Raw genomic sequence first — 20,238 nt, 5'->3', positions numbered from 1 at the left:
AAGTAAAGTTAAGCAAAGTCACACCGGCTTCTAGTGCCAGGCTCCGGTCGCGTAAAAACTCGTCGCTTGCGCGCGCATTCTTTACCACAACTACAAGAAATCTTCGCGTGCGTGACGTCATAATGGCAACGGTCAATTGTTCATACTAAGTCATTTTTACTTGGCTCACTTTGCAACGTCTTGCCAAAATCAAACGAGGGCCTTTTTTATAAGTCAAGTCAGATTAATAATGACTGCATGTGGATGGAGAACACACCAAGTGTAGGTAGTCTCTCGATTTCAAGCGTCAAAACGGTCTTTGGCCTGGTTACTTATTTCTGGCACTACAGTGGTAAATGAGCATGAAAGTAAATCGGTTGACTTAGGTCACACATTGGCCAAGTTTGGCAATTTTTTGGTGGATTTTAGCCTCCGTTCAGACGTCTCCTATTTCTTTTGCCTCCCATTTCCGCGTGAAACAAAGGAAATTGGAGTCGACTGGCAAGTGCAATCATTTGGTAGAAATGTGATACATTTTGGCAAAATCATCTTAAAGGGGCACTGCCACGGGGATTTTTCTGTTTTTGGTAAAAAGTACTTAATTTGGTGAAGTGGTCTTGCTCGTTCAAGAAATGCACCTAATACATCAAGATGAAGATATAAAGTAAATTTGTTGAAGGAAGAAGAGAGCCATGATTATTTTTTAGCGGTTTTTCCAGGCGACAAGAACAGTACTTGAAAATTATCAGCCTGACTTTTTCGAGTTGAGATCTTAAATTCCTGATGGTATCAGAATAATATCAATAGTTTATAGCTTCAGTACACTGGCATAGTAATTTTTAGCAAGAGTAGACCACTATTCGTAGGATTTCATATCTCTTTAGGTTCTTGAATTTTTGACGTGAACCACGTTACAGTGTCGTTTTAAAACAAGTGCAACGTCGTGAGGAACAAATTTGCCAAAACTTAAAAGGAGCTGTACTTCTGCCAGTATGGCGACAAAGGGTTGTAGGCTGACTAATTGCCTGCTTTCTTCCAAACATGCGATGATCGTACAAGATGACAAGAGTGCGATTGTTAAGACTTGGAACGGTTTATATTATTCACCGTTATCTGACTTAAACTAAGGAAAGCCAACATATATCTAACGTTTTTTAACGGTTTTATTTTGTGCCATACTATTTACAGGTTATAGACAGCTTTATGTTTGTTTAGAAATCATTATCACTGTCATTTAGACTATTAGCTTGTGATCCGTCATCCCGTCCTTCCCCGCGGCCTTCATCCTCGTCATCATCAAGAAGCTCGTCGTCATCATCATCAACGCCAATGTCACTCTCCCCTGAAGACAGAGAACCGCTCTCGTCCTGAAAAAAACAAACAGTACAAAGCATTTCTCGACTGGAACTAGATAGTACTGCAGGATCAGAAGGTAAAAAACCATCTGAAGAAGGCTCACTAGTGACTTTCTCAGTCGGAGATTTTATACGTTTATTCTTTAAAGCGTCTGCTGTCTCGAGTGTTTACTAAACCCTAAATGTCAGAGTATTTTTTGCGCGCAATTTGTGGACTGTTTCTACGAATATATGCCCCCAAAATACCGTTTTCCTCGACTTAGTGTAACTGAGGAGAATGTGCTGCCTTTGTGATGACAACTGCAAATGGTTAGACATTCTAGTCTTCTCGGATAAGGACGATAAACCGTAGGTCCCGTCTCTTGCATCTTCACGGTTATGGTCAGCAGGGGACGTTAAAGAACCCACACACTTATCGCAAAGAGTAGGGCATGGAGTTCCCGGTGTTGTGGCCTGGTCTTGTTCCGAAATTACTTTGGGGGCATCTGTAAAACTAAATCCTCATTCGTTGTAAACTGCTTAATTGCAGTCTGTCTAAGTCCCCCGCAAAGTGCTGTAAAGCGCATTGAGCATATGGAAATGCGCTATATAAATACCGTCATTCATTCATTCAATATGGCTCATTAAAAACATACTGACCTCATCGGAGTCCAGACCTCCTCCTCCCATGGAGCCAAACACCCGACCACCGGCCTCAGCAGCTGAAAAGAAAATCAAACAAATTTGGCCAACGTTAATTTCAATTGACTATGGAAATTAATTTTACCTTTGCTATGGTTTAGTAGATTGCTGAGCTCTGTGATTCGTTCTTAAGTTCGTGCTCTCAGGGCCGAAACGAGGATTTTTTGTCTGCGTTGCCCCGCTGCGGGGGCAAACTCCAATATAGCTACAAGAAATAGCCCAGCAAAATCAAACACTATGTTAGAAATTTCGTTTTCCTGGCGGGGGCAACTGCCTTGTGTTGTGAAGAAGAACATTTGAAAAAGAAAAGAGGAGAAATCATACAATGGAAATAGATCCCTTTTCATGCTTTTCCCTTTTTACATATTTTTTAAAAAAAACCTATTAAGAGCAAGTTTGTAGAAGAATCGAACAAAAATTGTTTTTTGCGGCAATTCTTAAAATACAGGGATTTCGCTCATCTTCTGCATGAAGGTAGTCCTTATTAAAACTAAAAACGTTATGTTGTTTTTTTTCTTCAAATAGTTTTATTTTTCTGAGAAAAACGAAATTTTCGATTTGACATCTAGACTCGTCTAGACTCGATTGAGAGGGTACAAATTGGGTTGAAAATTGACCATTTTCAATCGATTCGTATGTCAAAACCATCACGCGCAGAAAAAAATAAATACAACCGGTCTATTGCATGACTCTTCCTTGTCCAAATAAGCATAGTTTCAAGAGTTTTGGTTTAATCTAATTATTTTACGGTAAACAAAACCAGACTATTCTCACGCGAAATGAAAGTCGGTCGGTCAAAAGAATCGTCATTTTCACTATGTGCCTTATCTCAGAATTCCTTGAGATAAATATATTTCAACTGTAGAAGGATGATACTTTCAAAATATTTAAAGTTTTGTCTGGGTAAATGATTAAGCACTTGTCAAAAAATTATTCAAAATCGTACAAAAACGACACAAATCACGCAAGCTTTCGAATGCGTGACCAAAAGTATTACCACCGTATTTGTTCTTTAAATCAATTTAGTCACAACACTAGCAATACCAAGGCATAAATCATAATAAATATGTTCACCTTTGCTTGATTATGATATCCTGTCCCATGCAATACGTTTTTTCCTGTCATTTCTTCAATGGCTGCCCGTTCAGTTTGCATGCCGCTTGTCGAATCCGTCTGCGACTGGTGAATTTGAAGCAACCACCGATACGAGTTTAACCAAATATGTATCGTCATGATTAACAAGCCCTTTTTGTGTTACTTGATTAAGCCATATTTCAGGTTATAGCCGGCAAAGCGTTTTCGATAAGCCACTTTGCAGTGCCTGTTGACCCCGTTATTATTCCAAGTGAAGTATAAATTTGCATACTTTCGAGACAAGCGTGACAGTTTTTTATACTTAGGGGGTGGGGTGAGGAAGTGTCTTAAATTTTTAGATGAATCAAATGTTTGAAAACGTTTGGGGATGAATTGTCACAAACTAATACCGTATTTTACATGGGGATGTAAAAGAATTTCACAACGTCAAACCTGACCCCACGGGAACAAGGATACCAGTTTTCTGGAATATGACATTTGATATTTCTCTTCCTACATCTCTATCTCCTTTAGAAGTCTTCCCTTTACTGTGATAAGCAATCTCGTGAGGAACTTTGCATGTACTGGAACTTTTTCGCCATCCAATTCCAAGCTCGGATCGATGAAAGGGACAGATAGTAAAATCGCGTCGATCATACGAGCAAGGACTGCCAAGTATCGTTTTTAAAGAACAAGAAACTTCTATGAGACACCAAGTGCAGCGAGAACATGTGGAGTTTCCAACAGTTCACCAGACAACTGAAGGAAAAAGCACTTTACGGGGACTGTGTTGTGCCGGTCCACAAATGGTTCGTGAGAAAAAAGAAATCATTCAAACATCTATAATCGAGTTTAGTAAATTAAATTAGTCTCGTCTCCTAAAAGTAAACAACGTGAATTCTCGCACACACAAGGTCAATTATTTTACTTTGTTGTTTTGGAGAATAACGAAGTACATAACTGAATTATATGGTTTTTATAGAAGGAGCAACCAGCAATTAGTAGATTATAGACTACCACCAAACCGGAAACGAGAAGCAAACGACTTTTAGAAAGTTTAACTTTAATATATTACAACACTTTTTCCTGACAGCGGCTTTTTGTCAATACTTTTACGGTTTTTCTCTCTTTTATTTTGAGCGTAAGCAGAACTTATAAGTAAAGTAAATCACGTAGCAAATACGAGTTTGTGACAATTCATCCCCAAACGTTTTCAAACCATTGATTCATCTAAAAATTTAAGACCCTTCCTCACCCCACCCCCTAAGTATAAAAAACTGTCACGCTTGTCTCGAAAGTATGCAAATTTATACTTCACTTGGAATAATAACGGGGCCAACAGGCACTGCAAAGTGGCTTATCGAAAACGCTTTGCCGGCTTTTAACCTGAAATATGGCTTAATCAAGTAACACAAAAAGGGCTTGTTAATCATGACGATACATATTTGGTTAAACTCGTATCGGTGGCTGCTTCAAATTCACCAGTCGCAGACGGATTCGACAAGCGGCATGCGAACTGAACGGGAAGCCATTGAAGAAATGACAGGAAAAAACATATTGCATGGGACAGGATATCATAATCAAGCAAAGGTGAACATATTTATTATGATTTATGCCTTGGTATTGCTAGTGTTGCGACTAAATTGATTTAAAGAACAAATACGGTGGTAATACTTTTGGTCACGCATTCGAAAGCTTGCGTGATTTGTGTCGTTTTTGTACGATTTTGAATAATTTTTTGACAAGTGCTTAAGAGGAAATCCGCCAGGACTTCGAGTAGTTATTGGACAAAATTATGTACCAAAACTATTTACACCTGATTGCAAGCTTTTGTGTTACTGCTTCAAATATCTTATCGAAAGAAATCTTTTCTAACAACACCACACATCGAAAACACATTTTGAAGTTCCGCTGAATTCCACTGAATCTCTTAAAAGATGTAAGCTTTTGCCCATAGCTTGTGAACTTTAAATATCATTTTCTCAGACTCTGATAAGAAATTGTTGTACCAGAATTATTTCCACCTTATTGCAAACTTTTTTGTTACTGCTTCAAATATCTTATCAAAAGAAATCTTTTCTAACAACACCACACATCGAAAACTCATTTTGAAGTTCCGCTGAATTCCACTGAATCGCTTAAGACGAATTTACAAAATGGCTACACGTGAGATTTTGCCCATACCTTGTGAACTTTGAAATTCATTTTCTCAGACTCTGATAAGAAATTGTTGTTGGTGTTATCACGGATAATTACTTACATCTTTACCTTTTATTAAGGGTAGGAAATAACGCAATAGGATTTAACTTATTCTGGAAATTGATTTTTGTCCAACTTTAATAAATATTACTCGACTTCCTAGTGGATTCCGTCTTAATCATTTACCCAGACAAAACTTTAAATATTTTGAAAGTATCATCCTTCTACAGTTGAAATATATTTATCTCAAGGAATTCTGAGATAAGGCACATAGTGAAAATGACGATTCTTTTGACCGACCGACTTTCATTTCGCGTGAGAATAGTCTGGTTTTGTTTACCGTAAAATAATTAGATTAAACCAAAACTCTTGAGACTATGCTTATTTGGACAAGGAAGAGTCATGCAATAGACCGGTTGTATTTATTTTTTTCTGCGCGTGATGGTTTTGACATACGAATCGATTGAAAATGGTCAATTTTCAACCCAATTTGTACCCTCTCAATCGAGTCTAGACGAGTCTAGATGTCAAATCAAAAAATTTCGTTTTTCTCAGAAAAATAAAAATATTTGAAGAAAAAAACAACATAACGTTTTTAGTTTTAATAAGGACTACCTTCATGCAAAGGATAAGCGAACAATTTTTCATAGCATTACCGGACGTTGTCGGATTCTTCTACAAATCTCCTCTTAATTGTGTCCCCAAATTAGTATGGGATTTTACCAGGCTATGTGGCCTTGACACATTAATAAAGTTTATCTATCTATCTATCTATCTATCTATCTCTAATACATTAACAGAAAAGAATAGGATTGACCCCTTTCCACTTACCTTGTGGTCTGTTGGACTGTCGTGGGTTGTTAGCCTCAAGAACAATTTCATCATCCTCGTCAATCTCATCATCCAACTCTCCCAGTTCATCTCCACCTCCAAGTACTTGGCCTTGATCTCCAGTTTGCATATTCCTTAGTGTTGCTTCCGACTCCTGAACAACCACAACCATACCCTGTTAACTAACCTAAAGCTGTGTCTGGCTAAAAGCTATAAGTTTTATCTTTGCGTTTGTTTCACTCAGGGGTTCACTTCACAAATGACTTTTACCCAGCATTATAGGCACGCAATGCATACAGAGAGCTTTGTTGCTTTAGCCTAGCCTAGCTATGGAAATAGGTTATCGGTCCAGAGAAAACTTGGCAACATGCAACTGATCAGAGCGAACATTTTGGTTTTTCAGCCAACCAGACATTATTTGGCTTACATGCGCTTAACTTTTCCTGCACTTTTCATCAGTTGACTTTCTGTTTTCCTAGTTGTGTGTATAAAGATTTTGCTTTGAGCATTTTATAGTCTCAAGACTTGGTTTTACATACTGTAAAAATTCCAAAATTCTTAAATATTCATAGCAGGCATAAGAAAGTCTTATTTTTTTTTACCTCAAATCTGTCCTGTTCAGCCCTGTTGATGTCCTCCAGTAGCTGTTCCAGATAAGACAGATTCCTGTGTTTTTCCATGAATGTCTACAATAAAAAATGCAACAACCACTGCATCATGCAATTACCAATCTATAGTAACTTTAAAACTAGCACACTAGTTGGCCAAAAAGATAAAATATTCTCCATCCATAGTCTTCAGCTGCTTGCTTAGTTAACAAATTTGTTGTGTCAGTCACTTGTAAACCTTCAAGATGCAGTGACCACAGTGTGGTGGTGGTGGTGATGATGATGATACAGTTAAGATAAATTTTGTCATAAGTGATAACACATGCTACACTGTACATTAGCAACTACAGAGAATTGACGTAGAGGTAAAATGCACAGAGAACAACACTATTTCTTCCTAGAGTTCTTCTTTCTTTATCTTTTCTCTTGCTTTTTTATTTCCCTGTTTTCCCTTGGTTTCAAAATACAGGTGCTACAAAAATGAGCTATGGCCCAAAATCAACAATTCAATAATCACCTCATATACTTTTTTGAGTTCCTCTTCAAGTTTTTCATACTCATCCATGTATGCTGGCCTAAAGAAATGTGACAACACTATATTTTGAGGAGTTTAAATTGGTATATATACTACTCTGACAAGCAGTTCCATTACATGACATAATTAAATTTACAATTAATTTCGCTTTTACTTACAGCACTGTTTTTTTTTTTTTTAATTTGAAGGGTAGAAAGTACATTTACAGTGCGACGCGCCTTACCGTGGCCACCCAACAAACTTTTTTACAAGTGTATTCTTGTAATATTATTATTTGTTTGACGAACATGCCTCCTTGCAAAGTTGAATTCGATCAAATGGATACTTGTTTCATCGTACTTAGCAAAAAGAGGCAGTGAAAACGTAAAATATTACAAGATGACACTTGTAAAAAGTTTGTTGGATGGCCACAGTAAGGCGTGTCACGCTGTAAAACAGCTTTTATTCCAACTGAAAATTAAATGACTCCCTTGAATGACCTACACAGACCTCTCATGCAATTACTGTAAATCCTCCATTAGGCCCCCCGGAGGCACAAATTTAGTTCAAGCATGTAGTGGGAGAGAATTATCAAATTTAAAATGAAACTACCTTATTCTTACTAATTTTTGCATGTACTTAATTTCGCGAAATTCAGCTCCCAAAATTTCGCGAGTATTAATTTTAGTGATTGCAAGAAAAAAAAAGAGCAAAAGTGTATTAAATTTCGCGATTTGTCAGCATTTTCTGGATCAGAAAAAGACTTAGGAACTTCTGGAAATACATAAAGGTCTAGCTCAATGTTGCTACAAGGAGTTTGCAAACTGAAACCTAGGTGGCTGTGCTTAAAGAGGTATTGCCTGATTTTCAAGCTAATGGAAACAGTAAATCAGAGGAAGGGTGCTAGTAAAAAACAAGACAGAACGACATTTATCAAGGATAGTTGCAGATCCTAAAATTATTGTTTTGATATAAAATATATGGTATTAAGTTTTGCGTGTTTTAATTTCGCGCAATGCTTTTTTTGCGCATATTAAATTTCGCGATTATTTTGAAAACACGAAAATCGCGAAAATTAGTAAGAATAAAGTAGAAGGTTATCAGTAGCATAAAGCTACTAGGAGTATTTCTTGTGAGCATTACCTAACAGTCTCCAAGCTCCGCAATCGTTTCTGATTCCTTTCCAGTTCTTGTTTTTTCTTTTCTATTTTAGCTTCAAGGTTAGCTTCATCGGATGCAATGTTGTCCAACATTTGATTGGTCTTCTTTATATCATCCTAAACAAAAATGAAACAATTTAAAAAACCATCATGTGTATAAAACATTTTCTGAAAAAGTAAATTTCTGATTTTTTAAATTAATTTTGACATATGAGAGATTTTCTCAATCAAGCAATAACAAACTAATTTATCAACCTTGGGCTGAGGAAATGATCTATAACACTAAAATACAGATAAATTTGCAATTCACTTAATTAGCTATATATAACATCACCTGTAGAATGTCAATGAGGTTATTCAATAAGTATGTTTTGGTATATCAATATTCTGGTTGCTAGCAAGTTTTATAGAAACTGCAGTCCTGCACATTTGAGATCTGTAATGCTTGACTTGAGTATAAAGAGTTCAGTTTCCAATCAGTCCTCCACAAGTGGAATTTTGAAAAAAGTGTGTCAAAATGTGTGTATTGCAGGTCAGCAATAATTATATGTATGCACTGTGTGCAGATGGTACAACATATACATGTTCAGTAGCTGTAGCTCTTTGCACACATTGCATGCCTATAATGCTAGGTACATCATATTTTCACACCTTCACAGAAATGACACTTTTCTTGATGCCATTTTCCAGCTCATTTAATTCCAGTGGCTTAGCTATGGCACTGGTTCGCAGCTCCTGTATTGAAAGAAAAAAAAGTCAATACAGCCACAGCCTGAGATAGCCAAATGACTAAATGAATGAATCCTACCAAAAAATACAACCTACTGGTCTGCCTGAGTAATACTAAAAATTGTCTCCCTTTGTATAAATTATCAGTTCTTATCTCACTCAAGGGATACTTGAGATCTAACCCATAAAATCCCATATTGACAATGTACCTGCCCCGTGTAAAAAAGAGACCGGGATCCTGGCGGGGATCCCGCCACAAACCGGGATCCCGCCAAGATGGCGATACCCCACCCGGAAAAAATTCCCAGCACGTCGGGATGCCGCCAATAATCTTGCCAAGATCAGGTTTTTTACACGGGTGATAAAAGTGTATTGCTTACTTTCAATTTTTTATGGACAAGTAACATTCATGGGACAAATTACACAGATCTGATCAGTATGAGATCATTTGGGTTGAATTTGAGACGAAAGAAAGAATGAATGAAAGAAAGAATTATCGGTAAACATGTGAAGGGAGACTTTGTTCACTAAAGGCAGGACCATTGAAGGATTTAAGAAGGACTAACTGAGAGCTTAGCAGTAAGTAAATATTATTAATAATCTCGACTGACCCTTAATTCCACTTCTCTACCCAGTAAGTCATAGAGTGCTGCTCCTCTTGATGTTATCTCTGACGCAAGCTGACGTGATGCTTTTAAATCACTTATCTGAGAAGAAAAATATACAGAACAAAAGATTGCATGAGTTGATCAAGTGCTATGATTAACAGTAAAATAACTTTAAAATGGACAAAAATGAAAAATGAAACAACTGTGACCAAGGATAGGATACTCACTCTTGATGAAATATCAAATGTCAAGGAACTGACATTAGACTCTTCGTCTACCTAAAAATTAAAATGGTAATTATCAGTATTAACTCAAATTACCTCTGATGAAAAGCATGACATAAAGTATTGTTTCCATACAGGATATTAATTAAAGAATTCTACATTGCCACCTTCTCTATTCTATCTTTTTTCTGTTTCAAATATAAACAATAGCTCTTCGTATTATTCCTGTACTAAAATATTTTTTTTTACAAACTGAAGGTAAATAAAATTGTGTTGTTGTTGCATCAGGCAATAATAAGTTTGCAAATGATTCAGACAAGGTCTTGTTATTATGTATTATCAGTTGTTTCCAGCAAATTGCTAAAATTAATGTGTGGTTCCAGAAAATATCCATACCCCCCCCCTCCTCCCACCACAGAAGGAATTTGCCCTATGACCCCCCACCCCTCTGGAAATTCCAATTTAGCTTCATACATTGCTTTAAAGTTTAGGGTCTTTGTGACCCCCCTCCTCCCTGGAATTTCCAATCCCTTCTGTGGGGGGAGTATGGATATTTTCTGGAACCACACAATGCTCTTGGTGAAGTAACTACTAGCCTGCGAATACAGCCGCCTCTCATTCGCGTCCCGCAACGAAGAGCGAAACACGAAGAGAGACGTCTGCGATTCACGGCCAGAAATTCCATACTGATGACGTTAACCACTAATTAGATTTCCCACACCACACGCAGTTGGTCTTGCATAATTATATTTTTTGTTTTCAGCCGCACATTACTTGCTTGATCACAAACACTTTCAAGGCAGTCAAGGACAAATTTAGGGGTCATTTACACCGGACAACTTCATCGCGAAAATTAGAAATCCCTATATGAGTTGCACATTAGTAAAATTTGGAAAAATAAGCTGCGAAATCACTAGATGACATTGTTTTGGAACTTGAGCGCAACTCTCGGAGGTGTTGGGCCGTAAATACCGATACCACAACGATCATAACAATTCTTCTGAGTTAGTTTCTTCTTTCCCCGCTGTTTGTTAAATTAAAATTCTGTTTTTCAGTAGAATGTATTCTTTAATTTGGTTGTGGATGGTTCAGGTCGTTCAGGTTATCTGTATTTCACATTTTTGTTGCTTGTTTGTTTTGCCGGCTGCCTTTATGTCAACAATAAAAGTTAGGTGACAAAATTGATCTATTTTTAACGGCCGCTGTGGCGCGTCCTTTCTGTACATCTTTGAGGTCATTCATCTTGTTATAAAGCAGTTTCTTTTTGTTTCCCAATTACATATGAATTATAGATATTATAGAAATTCTAAGGTATAGCTTCGGTGTAGTTTCACGATCCTTTCCCCGGTCAACTTTTAGTCCGCAATAACATCCGGTTTTTTACCGTTTGTGTAATGAAGTGTTATATTTCGCATACATTATGTAAATTAACTAGCTGACCAATCAGCGCTCCTGTCCGGATTCTGGACAGATTTACGTCATCAGTATGGAATTTCTGGCCGTGAATCGCAGACGTCTCTCTTCGTGTTTCGCTCTTCGTTGCGGGACGCGAATGAGAGGCGCTGTATTCGCAGGCTAAGTAACTACATTTGACTTCTTGCAGAATCTATTTATAGCTAATGTTTTAAAACTGTGTACCTCATTTCCAGCATTAGTCTTCATAGCACTGTACAGAACAGATGTAACTTTGAGTAACTCCTTGACAGCATAACCATCAGCACCATACAGCTTCTTAGTGTTCAGTTTTATATGTGCCTTGGTTGCCTAATATCAAATTAGATCTTTTTAACTTGGTTTGTTTTTACTTGAAACATAAGTTTCTCTTTGCTTAACATTTTAAAAATAAATCAAACATCCCAATAATGAGTAGCAGGGAGGATATGGGTCAGGATTATGTGGAAAGAAATGATTTTATGTACATGTTAAGCTTGGTTAAAAGGTGACAAACGTGTTACAGTGTAATAAGACAGTGACACAAGTTTGAGTTCTACACTCTATACCTATACCTATATATATACTATACCTCTTTCTCTTGAAATATTTTTAATTTTTAAGCTAAAATAATGTGAAACCTACCATGAACTGGGCCACTGACTTTATAAACAATACTCTATCCTGTTCAGTATCGACATCCATGGGCAATTCAACATTTGGGTCATATCTAAAAACAATATACAGCACTGTAATTTAAGTCTAAGCAGTTTTTGACCTTACTACAGAAAGTGTAGACTAAAATAATGCAGGTGCCCCTTGTGCTTTGTTTGCTTAAACTTGTCACCTTTTTTTTCAAAGTTTTGATTTTAGCATACAGAGAAAAAATCAACACGGGAAAAATTACTGGGATTGGAATTTCACAGTAAACTTCATACAGGAAAAAACAATTTGTATATGTACTGGCTTTGTGAATTCTGTAGCATCATTTTTTCTTACATAAAATCTAATGTGGAATTCCCTTTGATGGTGAATGCCCCTTGAGTCTTAAGCATTTTCTTAAAAAAATTCTGTGTTTACCACCATCAGGTATCAACAACACACTACATCTACATGTATACTATTAGTTACTATTAAAAAAATTCATACAATATCCATGTAGGGTCATTCTTGTTATCTGTCATCTCTACATAACATACCGGTATATCCTTCCACAATTTATTTAGATTATCACTGGCATTACTTGAAGGATAAAGGGTGATGATATCATCAGTTGTTAAGCTTTTTATATTAACTTTTACTTCCATGCAATCTTGTGGTATACATGTACTCTTTGGTGAGCATAAACATTGCGATACGTGCATAAGACAGCTGTCATTTACAAATTCACTTCAGGAACATGTACACAAAGACATGTACATGTATTTGATGTATGGCATACAGTTGTCCCCGGGACAGTTGTGAGAACTTTTCACCTGCATGTTTCATGCAAGCGCTTCTTTGCCAACCCAATATTTCTATCAAGATTTCAAAAAGTGTATTTAACGACATAGATACTGACCTCCTTACAAGCCACATCAAGACTTCAGCAACCAAAGCGAAATTTGGAGAACGAAAGTTCTCCATGGATATCAGCCTGGGGTAGCCCAAGGCTCGCATCATTTCGGTGAAATCTACGAAAAGGCAATAACAAATTCAGGTAAAATCTGAAAGTAGTGTCTAAAATGTTAGTTCATGTAACGATTTAACCCTTCAGAACATGAAGAGGAAATTCAAATCAATAGATATTTTACTTACTTCTCAAATCTCGGTACGACATTTTTGTTCCTCGATTTATTTTTCTCGATCCAACGCAATTGCGCATGCTCTAACGAGAAACCGCTGGTCTAATTGACTGTATTTGTTTATTTTGTTTGTTCGGTTACTATGGAAACAAAAGACAAGAGGCGGGAGAAACAAAGATGGCGGCAAGTCCTGGCGGAGAAGAAGATTCGGTGTTTGACACTGGAAGACTCTCTTTATTTGATCTTATTCTAGAGAAAACCCGCGCCCAAAACAAAGTAACTACGGATAACATTGCTTCTTCCTTGCTCTCATCCCTTTCTGTTAGAAAATATAATAGCGATTCTTCTCGAGGAATTTCCAAGACAGAGCTTTGCAGAAAAAACACCTTACTGAACAAATTTCCGTAACTTCTTTACAGAAACAACTTGTCCATCGACTTGTTTATGTGTCTAAAATCCGTCAGGATGTGAATGACAGAAAAGAAATCGGAGGTATGTCTTTATGCACCTATCAATACAATGGTTTGCCTGGGCACCTAGCGAATGTCAAATTTCACATATCTTAAATTTCTAACCCAGCAGACCATTTTAGATGTCAAAATCCCTACCCTGGGAGAGCTTCACGATGTCAAATTCGCGTGGGTTGCCCCCCCCCCCCCCCCCATCCTGGGGCAAACCATTGATAGGTGCATATTATTATATAAGTACAATTACAATGAGCTGTTAATGCATATAGGCTTACTTATAAATGACAGCTTCTTGGCTTTAATAGAGATATCCATTTGATAACATTGTCCAAAGATTTCTCTGTCTTAACTGTCAACAAGCAAACTGATTTATAGTCCTGATACCTAAAGCCTAGAATGCATTTACACACTGATACAATTACAGCTGTCTGGGGAAGTTGGCCGCAATTATTAAACAAGAAGCAAAGTTTGTACCACTTCCTGCAAAATGAACTGCATTCTGTATATTTCTGTGTGGAATGCAAACTTTTTTAGCCCCCCATAAGATACCAAAATTCTGAAATAGAATATATACTTGTATATTTTGGAAAAAAAAAAGAAAACTGCCAGAACAACCTAAGAGACCCAAAATTTATACCCCTAAGCGAGAAGACAAGCATCCCTGCCCCTTTCATATGGGAGTCCCCCCACCCTACCCAGGATTTTGTACACCAACTGCCAGATTGCTTCAGAATAGTTCTGCAGAGTACAGCAGAATTTGATAAGATCTTCTGTGTGCTGACATGCATTATGTAAGGTAAAAGTCTGCAAATGAACCTAGTGGCCTATCAGGCCAGAGCTTATACCTGTTTTTGTAGCATGAAGTGACTAGTAGTATTTCTACTCCCCCCTGGATGATATGCTAGTCTGTCGCAGGGTTAACCCCAGCATATATGCAGCTGGGTGGAGAGAGACACTATGACACAATGAAGTGCCCATGCCACAATGAAGTGCCCAGATTCTGGACTGCTCGATCCAGGGCACTAACCATAAGGCCTGACTGCACCCCCCCCCCCTAATTGCACTGTGTGCAGGACTGCAATCAATATCTTCAAGCAACATGCATGCTCCATGCATGTGGGGTACAAACTTCATTTGGCTTGTTTTGGCATAGAGATGCTTCTGTCAAAGCTCTTAAGTTGATATTCCAGTTCTTAAAAGAGTGCGAATAAGCAACAGGAGTAAAAGCAAATCCAGACCTTCAGATAAGTGGGGGCCCCAATCATCCAGACCCTACAATAAGAGGGGAGCCTGCTCTCAAAAATAATTTTTCTTGGCCCTATGGGCCTCTATTTGGCCTTAAATAAGGTTGGGGGCCCCCTCCCCTAGATCCACCATTGAGGAGAGCTGCCTTTTTATGTAGCAGAGTCTGGGGCCATGATCCCTTAGAAAAAAATCCAAGAATGTGTTTTCCCTGATTTTGGGCAGCAATGTGATCCTTTAAGAAGTATTTGTATGGGTGGACATGGGTGTGTTAGTGGGTGTGGCAATTTTGTACCTCAAAATAAACTGTATATTAAATACTTTGGTGACAATTTTCCACTTCAAAATAAGCTGCTTGAGTCAAAAAAATTTAAATGTGTGAGAAATAATTATTGTCTCGGCGTGAGAGCATTTGATAGCATTTGTTTGCGTGAGTCTCGGGCTTTATATGTGAGGCTTGAGAGCTATGTGACCAGTGCACACAAAAATTGTATAACCAACACCCATGCATTCATGTATGATACTTTGCAGCCTGGACATTGGCTTAAAGTTAGTGTCAGACAGAAAATGTTCTCATATAAAAAGCTTGTAACAATGACAATCCAGGAGGCATTCTACTAGATTGAGGGTACATGTACAAAACATAATCAACTTATTATTACATTTCTTCATCTTTTTAGCTCACTATGAAAGACTGTTTAAAGAACTACAAACACAAGTCCATGGAGAAGCAGTCACTGGACTGCTTCTGATTTATCCTGTTCATATAATTCATGTTGTAGAGGTAAGAGTTCAATACACTGCTTTGTAACCAAGAGAGATGGGTATCTGGTTTAGTAAGGGTTCCCTATATACCCCAGTATGTCCATAAATTAAATACCAATAATTGGTGTCTGGTGTCATTGTTTCTGCAGACTTCTTACAACATGCTCCTTAAAGTAATAAAAGACTTGGAAGAAGATGAACACAGTATCAGGTAATGAAAATAAAATTGCAAAATAAAGAGATTGTAAGACTTTCAAAAATATCAATAGACAGGGGAATCTCTACATGCATACATGATATATCAACTGGGAGAAAACAAACTAGTAAGATTAGATTAGTGCCTTCTGATCAAAGATCTTCCACCAAATCTACAGAACTTGCAGTTATAAACAAATGTGTGATATTTGTATTAGCAAATTTACTGATATTGTAATTTATTTTATATTTATTTAATATTAAAATGTCTAGAAAAGCTAAAACTGCTTTGCTTGTTTGCAGTGGTATGCTACTAAACACAAAAATACTTGTATGTACTGGTGATGTATCCTTTGAAAGCAAATATGGCAATTACCAATCCTTATAACTGCTTTTTAATACCACATTGTTGCTTATTTTTCTGGGAACTTGCTTTTGTGAAAACAGAAGAGGCAAATTTTGTGCATCTTTAAACATTTGCAATTTAGCAAAAAAAAAAATGTGTTGAAAGGAACTAAATTTGTGAACTACGTGTAGTTAGCAAATGCTGATCCACATGAACAGAGAGGTAGTTCCAGAATGCTACAAATTTAAACTTTGCCAAGAAATATTCCACAATAACTAGAATATAATATAGCAAAAAACCTTTAATTGGTTGCCATGTCTGTTTACTACAAAGCACATTGTTTTACTGCACAGGCGGGTCAGCATAATTTACGATATGTAGAGAAAGAGAGAATAACCACAAAAAACATGTTATAATCATGTACCGGTATTCTGATTTTGAATTTAATAAACTGTGTACCGATAGTGTTTAAAGCTCCAGTTCCTCCCAAGGACAAGGTTTCCTTTGTTTATCATTTGTCAAAGAAAATTCCTAAAGATGCCGCCAGTAAAAATCTAGTTTTTTGCATGTGTTATTTCTTGAAAACAGAGCAAAGAGCAGCGAAATAAAATACAGGACAATGTTTAGCACACATTAACGAACTTGCATACAAAATTTGGAGCTGTTTTGACAATGTTCAATAAGGCCAAAAAATTAAAAAGTCGTTCTTGCTTTTCAGTCTTCTTGTGCTTTGCTTTCAAACTCCCTGTCTCACCACAAACCATATTATATGACACCCTGTTAGTGTTATATTTCCTTGTTGTTGAGATACCTTAACCGCATGAAGCTGAACTATCGTTTATTTGGACAGTGGAGTTTCAGAACTCTCAACCTTGCAGTGTCAAGGATGCAAGAATTCACAACCAATGAACCTATAGATGTTGTGGTTAGTAGTCAAAATGATTCTATTTTCATTCATGACCTTATACTGCAGTGGAATTGTGTTCAAGTGTCAGCTTACAGAGTTGTTTATTAATGGGAAGTGCCTATTTGTGAGAAATGCCATTTCTGTGAGGTACCCATTTATGCATGTGAGGTGCCCCTTTATGAGAGGTACCCATTTTTGAGAGGTACCCCTTTATGAGATCGAGGTACTTGTACTCATTGTGGGAGGCGCAGTGGCCTAATGGTTAGCGCACTGGACTCTGGATCAAGCAGTCCAGGTTTGAGCCCTGGCTGGGGTCACTGTTGTGATCTTGGGCAAAGTGCCTCTCTCCACCCAGGTGTATAAATGGGTACTGCCAAATTTACTGCCAGGGGTAACCCTGCAATGGACTAGCATCCCATCCAGGGGGGAGTAGAAGTACTCCTAGTAACTTCACACATTTATGGCTGGTACTCATTGCAAACGTTACTCATTCATGGGAAGTGTCTATGATGGGAGGTACCCATTTATGGGAGGCATACATTATATTATATTTGCACGATAGTCAAACTTGTTGCTTTTTTTCAGGTCACAGAAGCCCTGACACTTGTTATAAAGCTGGCAGAATATTTGGCAAAACTTCCAAAGGTCAGAATATGATAAAGGATCACATCACAGTGTTGATCCTAGTTTGAAACATGGATGTGTTTGAAATCTCCTATACATATAATTATAGGTACTCAGCATGAGAATATTTTGTAGATTTAGTTTGCTTTTTTTTTTGCACACACAGATTAGCCTTACAAATACCATGGATCAATTACCAGAAAAAGTACCAGACCTTTTAGTAAGACAAGGTAAATTAATTTAGTCAGGTGGAAGATAATCTTCAATTTGGTGGTTAACAAATTTGAATTAAAAATGAGCTAAAACACACAGTTCATGTTTCACTTCTGAGCTGCAGTCGTTAATGCCCCTTCAGCTAAATACATAATTTTAACACTTAAATACAGTTTTTATTATATATTTTTATTATTTTATTGATGAGGCAGAAGGAAAGTGTTTCAAAGTTAACATTTCTTAGCTCACATTTCAAAATGACATAGAATATACTGATTAGACAAGTGACTTTGTTGCCGGCTTTCTTATCTGAATGTAATATTAAATACATACTAAACAAGCAAATGGTGGTATTATGTCTATTTTTGTAACACACAAAAATGCAGTTACAGCATGGATAATTACACTACTCACAATACTTTCAATAAAATTACTTACACTAATTACATTGCACCTTCTTACTACTTGCAATATGATATTACTTTTACTACTTATAACAGGATTACTTATATCACTAACAATACAATTTGCTTTACATACAATACTTTTTAGCATTTGTACCCCTTTTGTTATAGTTCTTGGGTCACAGTATCTGTTGTTGTTTCAATGTCTATGTCCATAAACGAAGAAATTAGCTCCCCTTAAATATACTCCCTTCCCCACTCTCCCCTCCCTTGAGCTACCAAAGTTAAGTTACCACCCAGTCTCTAAATCAAATATGCAACAATGTATAGAGGCAGTTTCTGTTTCACTAGCTTCCAATATCTAACTAAACAGCATTCTATATTTTATCCATTCAGATCTGATCGAGTTCATTTTAAACTCTCAAGACCTCAACACACCTTCACTGTACCTTAAAAGGTACACAACACCTGTGGATATCGTACTGGAGAGTGGTAAGGCAATCAATGTTTTTTCATGATTTGATTCTACTCAAAATGAGCCAAATGCAGCAGTGTCTGCAGTGTTGGGATTCACGAAGTCGTAAATTCGTGCATATATTTCACAAAGAGCGAGTCAAATTTCAGGCAAATTTATGGAAAAGTGAAATTGTAACTGTGTGGTTTCTATCAATTTCTGATCATGCAAACATCAGTTTGCATGATCAAACATCTTTGACAAACTGTGTATAAATTTCAACAGTAGAGTTTTACCATTTCACCAAAAATCCCGAGAGTTTCGGTTGGAAAGCAAATGGAACAGATTACCGAAAAAAAACGTTCGGAAATTGTGGACTACGTTTTGAGGTAGTCCTTTTGGTAGTCGTTTTGAGCGTCAACTTTTCGTGGTATGTTAAGCGAATCAACTTTTCACGCAACATCTAGTCTGCGAGCAGGCTCTCTATTCGGGGGCAACGTGAATATTGAACTCTTCGAGCGCCGAAGGCGCGAGTCGGCGAGCGAAGCGAGCCCGCGCTTCGCCCACGCACTCGCGCCTTCGGCACTCGCGGGATCGCGCCTTCGGCGCTCGTTAAGTTCAATATTCACGTTGCTCCCGAATAGAGAGCCTGCTCGCAGGCTACGCAACATCGTACAAAATGTACTTGGCAACATGCATGTTATACGAGACGATTTTCAGCGCAACGCCAACTTGCAACATTTTGCGCGCGTGCAGTCCATGTTGAACAGAATTCTGGGAAGGTGTTGCGCGAGAAATCGACGGTGGCCCTGTTACTTGAGCCAACCTGTTGAATATTCGTCATCTTGCGTTGCGAGTTTTTGACTTGGTTTCAAAAACTCGCAACGTGTTGCCGAGTAAAATGTTGCGCAAAAAATCGTCCCGGTACCATGCTACACGGTGAACGATTTGTTGCGCGAAAAATCGTTGTTGCAACTTTAGTTCCTTTCTCCCATTTCCAGTCTCTAATCAAGGGAAAACAATAATCGAAAACCGAATTATAAATGGTATTATAATGAAAACGCCATCTCTTTTGGTCGATTTGCTGATTTTGGAAAACATTTGCCATTACTCAAGGGTCTTTCCAATTTGTGTTTTTTAGTTAATACCCAATTTGCACTCTATTTTGCTGAAAATGATGAAGCAGTGATTTATGCTCATCTCTTTTGAGAATAGGGTAAATACTAGAAAGGGAGAAGGTTACTTCAGCCATTGATTTGATTATAAAAATCTTGTTTCATGCCCATTAACCTGTGCCTTTAACATTTTTTTTTTCAACAGAAATGGCTTGGCCAATGCAAACGCGACTTTTTCCTTTAAGTTAGAGTTGTACTTCGTGGATTGTATTTGTCGATGTATTCTTGTAAATTGTCATGTAAATAAATCTCTGTGTTCCGTAGTTCAT

At 37.4% G+C, this 20,238-nt stretch overlaps 2 protein-coding genes across 2 annotated transcripts; one reads left to right on the top strand and one right to left on the bottom strand.

Annotated features, from left to right (window-relative positions):
* Positions 1 to 1,124: 1,124 nt before the first annotated feature.
* On the bottom strand, positions 1,125 to 13,320 carry LOC144633597 (clusterin-associated protein 1-like). The gene is made up of 13 exons (XM_078492440.1): positions 13,191 to 13,320; positions 12,955 to 13,066; positions 12,039 to 12,123; positions 11,601 to 11,726; positions 9,966 to 10,016; positions 9,742 to 9,837; positions 9,053 to 9,136; positions 8,385 to 8,518; positions 7,245 to 7,302; positions 6,722 to 6,805; positions 6,120 to 6,273; positions 1,974 to 2,035; positions 1,125 to 1,346 (listed from the first exon to the last, which is right to left on the bottom strand). Exons 1-13 carry the CDS (start codon positions 13,255 to 13,257, stop codon positions 1,191 to 1,193), a joined length of 1,269 nt encoding a protein of 422 aa, XP_078348566.1. The 5' UTR covers positions 13,258 to 13,320; the 3' UTR covers positions 1,125 to 1,190.
* On the top strand, positions 13,308 to 20,232 carry LOC144633598 (testis-expressed protein 47-like). The gene is made up of 10 exons (XM_078492441.1): positions 13,308 to 13,453; positions 13,597 to 13,669; positions 15,567 to 15,670; positions 15,801 to 15,862; positions 16,150 to 16,192; positions 17,019 to 17,117; positions 17,685 to 17,744; positions 17,890 to 17,953; positions 18,737 to 18,832; positions 20,115 to 20,232. Exons 1-10 carry the CDS (start codon positions 13,355 to 13,357, stop codon positions 20,156 to 20,158), a joined length of 744 nt encoding a protein of 247 aa, XP_078348567.1. The 5' UTR covers positions 13,308 to 13,354; the 3' UTR covers positions 20,159 to 20,232.
* The last annotated feature ends 6 nt before the right edge of the window (positions 20,233 to 20,238 follow it).

This window comes from Oculina patagonica, chromosome 12 (genome assembly GCF_052425735.1).
Source record: "Oculina patagonica isolate OP01 chromosome 12, crgOcupat, whole genome shotgun sequence".
Lineage (NCBI taxonomy): Eukaryota > Metazoa > Cnidaria > Anthozoa > Scleractinia > Oculinidae > Oculina > Oculina patagonica.
Note: the sequence above shows the minus strand (reverse complement) of the source record. Positions and strands in the feature narration are given on the sequence as shown.

Excerpts from the sequence above, each read along its gene's own strand:
- LOC144633598 (XM_078492441.1), top strand. The coding sequence starts at position 13,355 with ATGGCGGCAAGTCCTGGCGGAGAAGAAGATTCGGTGTTTGACACTGGA. Across the intron at positions 15,671-15,800 it reads ATATAATTCATGTTGTAGAG|ACTTCTTACAACATGCTCCT; the intron begins GTAAGAGTTCAA and ends TTGTTTCTGCAG. Across the intron at positions 15,863-16,149 it reads GAAGATGAACACAGTATCAG|TGGTATGCTACTAAACACAA; the intron begins GTAATGAAAATA and ends GCTTGTTTGCAG.
- LOC144633597 (XM_078492440.1), bottom strand. The coding sequence starts at position 13,257 with ATGCGCAATTGCGTTGGATCGAGAAAAATAAATCGAGGAACAAAAATG. Across the intron at positions 9,838-9,965 it reads CATTTGATATTTCATCAAGA|ATAAGTGATTTAAAAGCATC; the intron begins GTGAGTATCCTA and ends TTTTCTTCTCAG. Across the intron at positions 6,274-6,721 it reads CTGAACAGGACAGATTTGAG|GAGTCGGAAGCAACACTAAG; the intron begins GTAAAAAAAAAT and ends GTGGTTGTTCAG.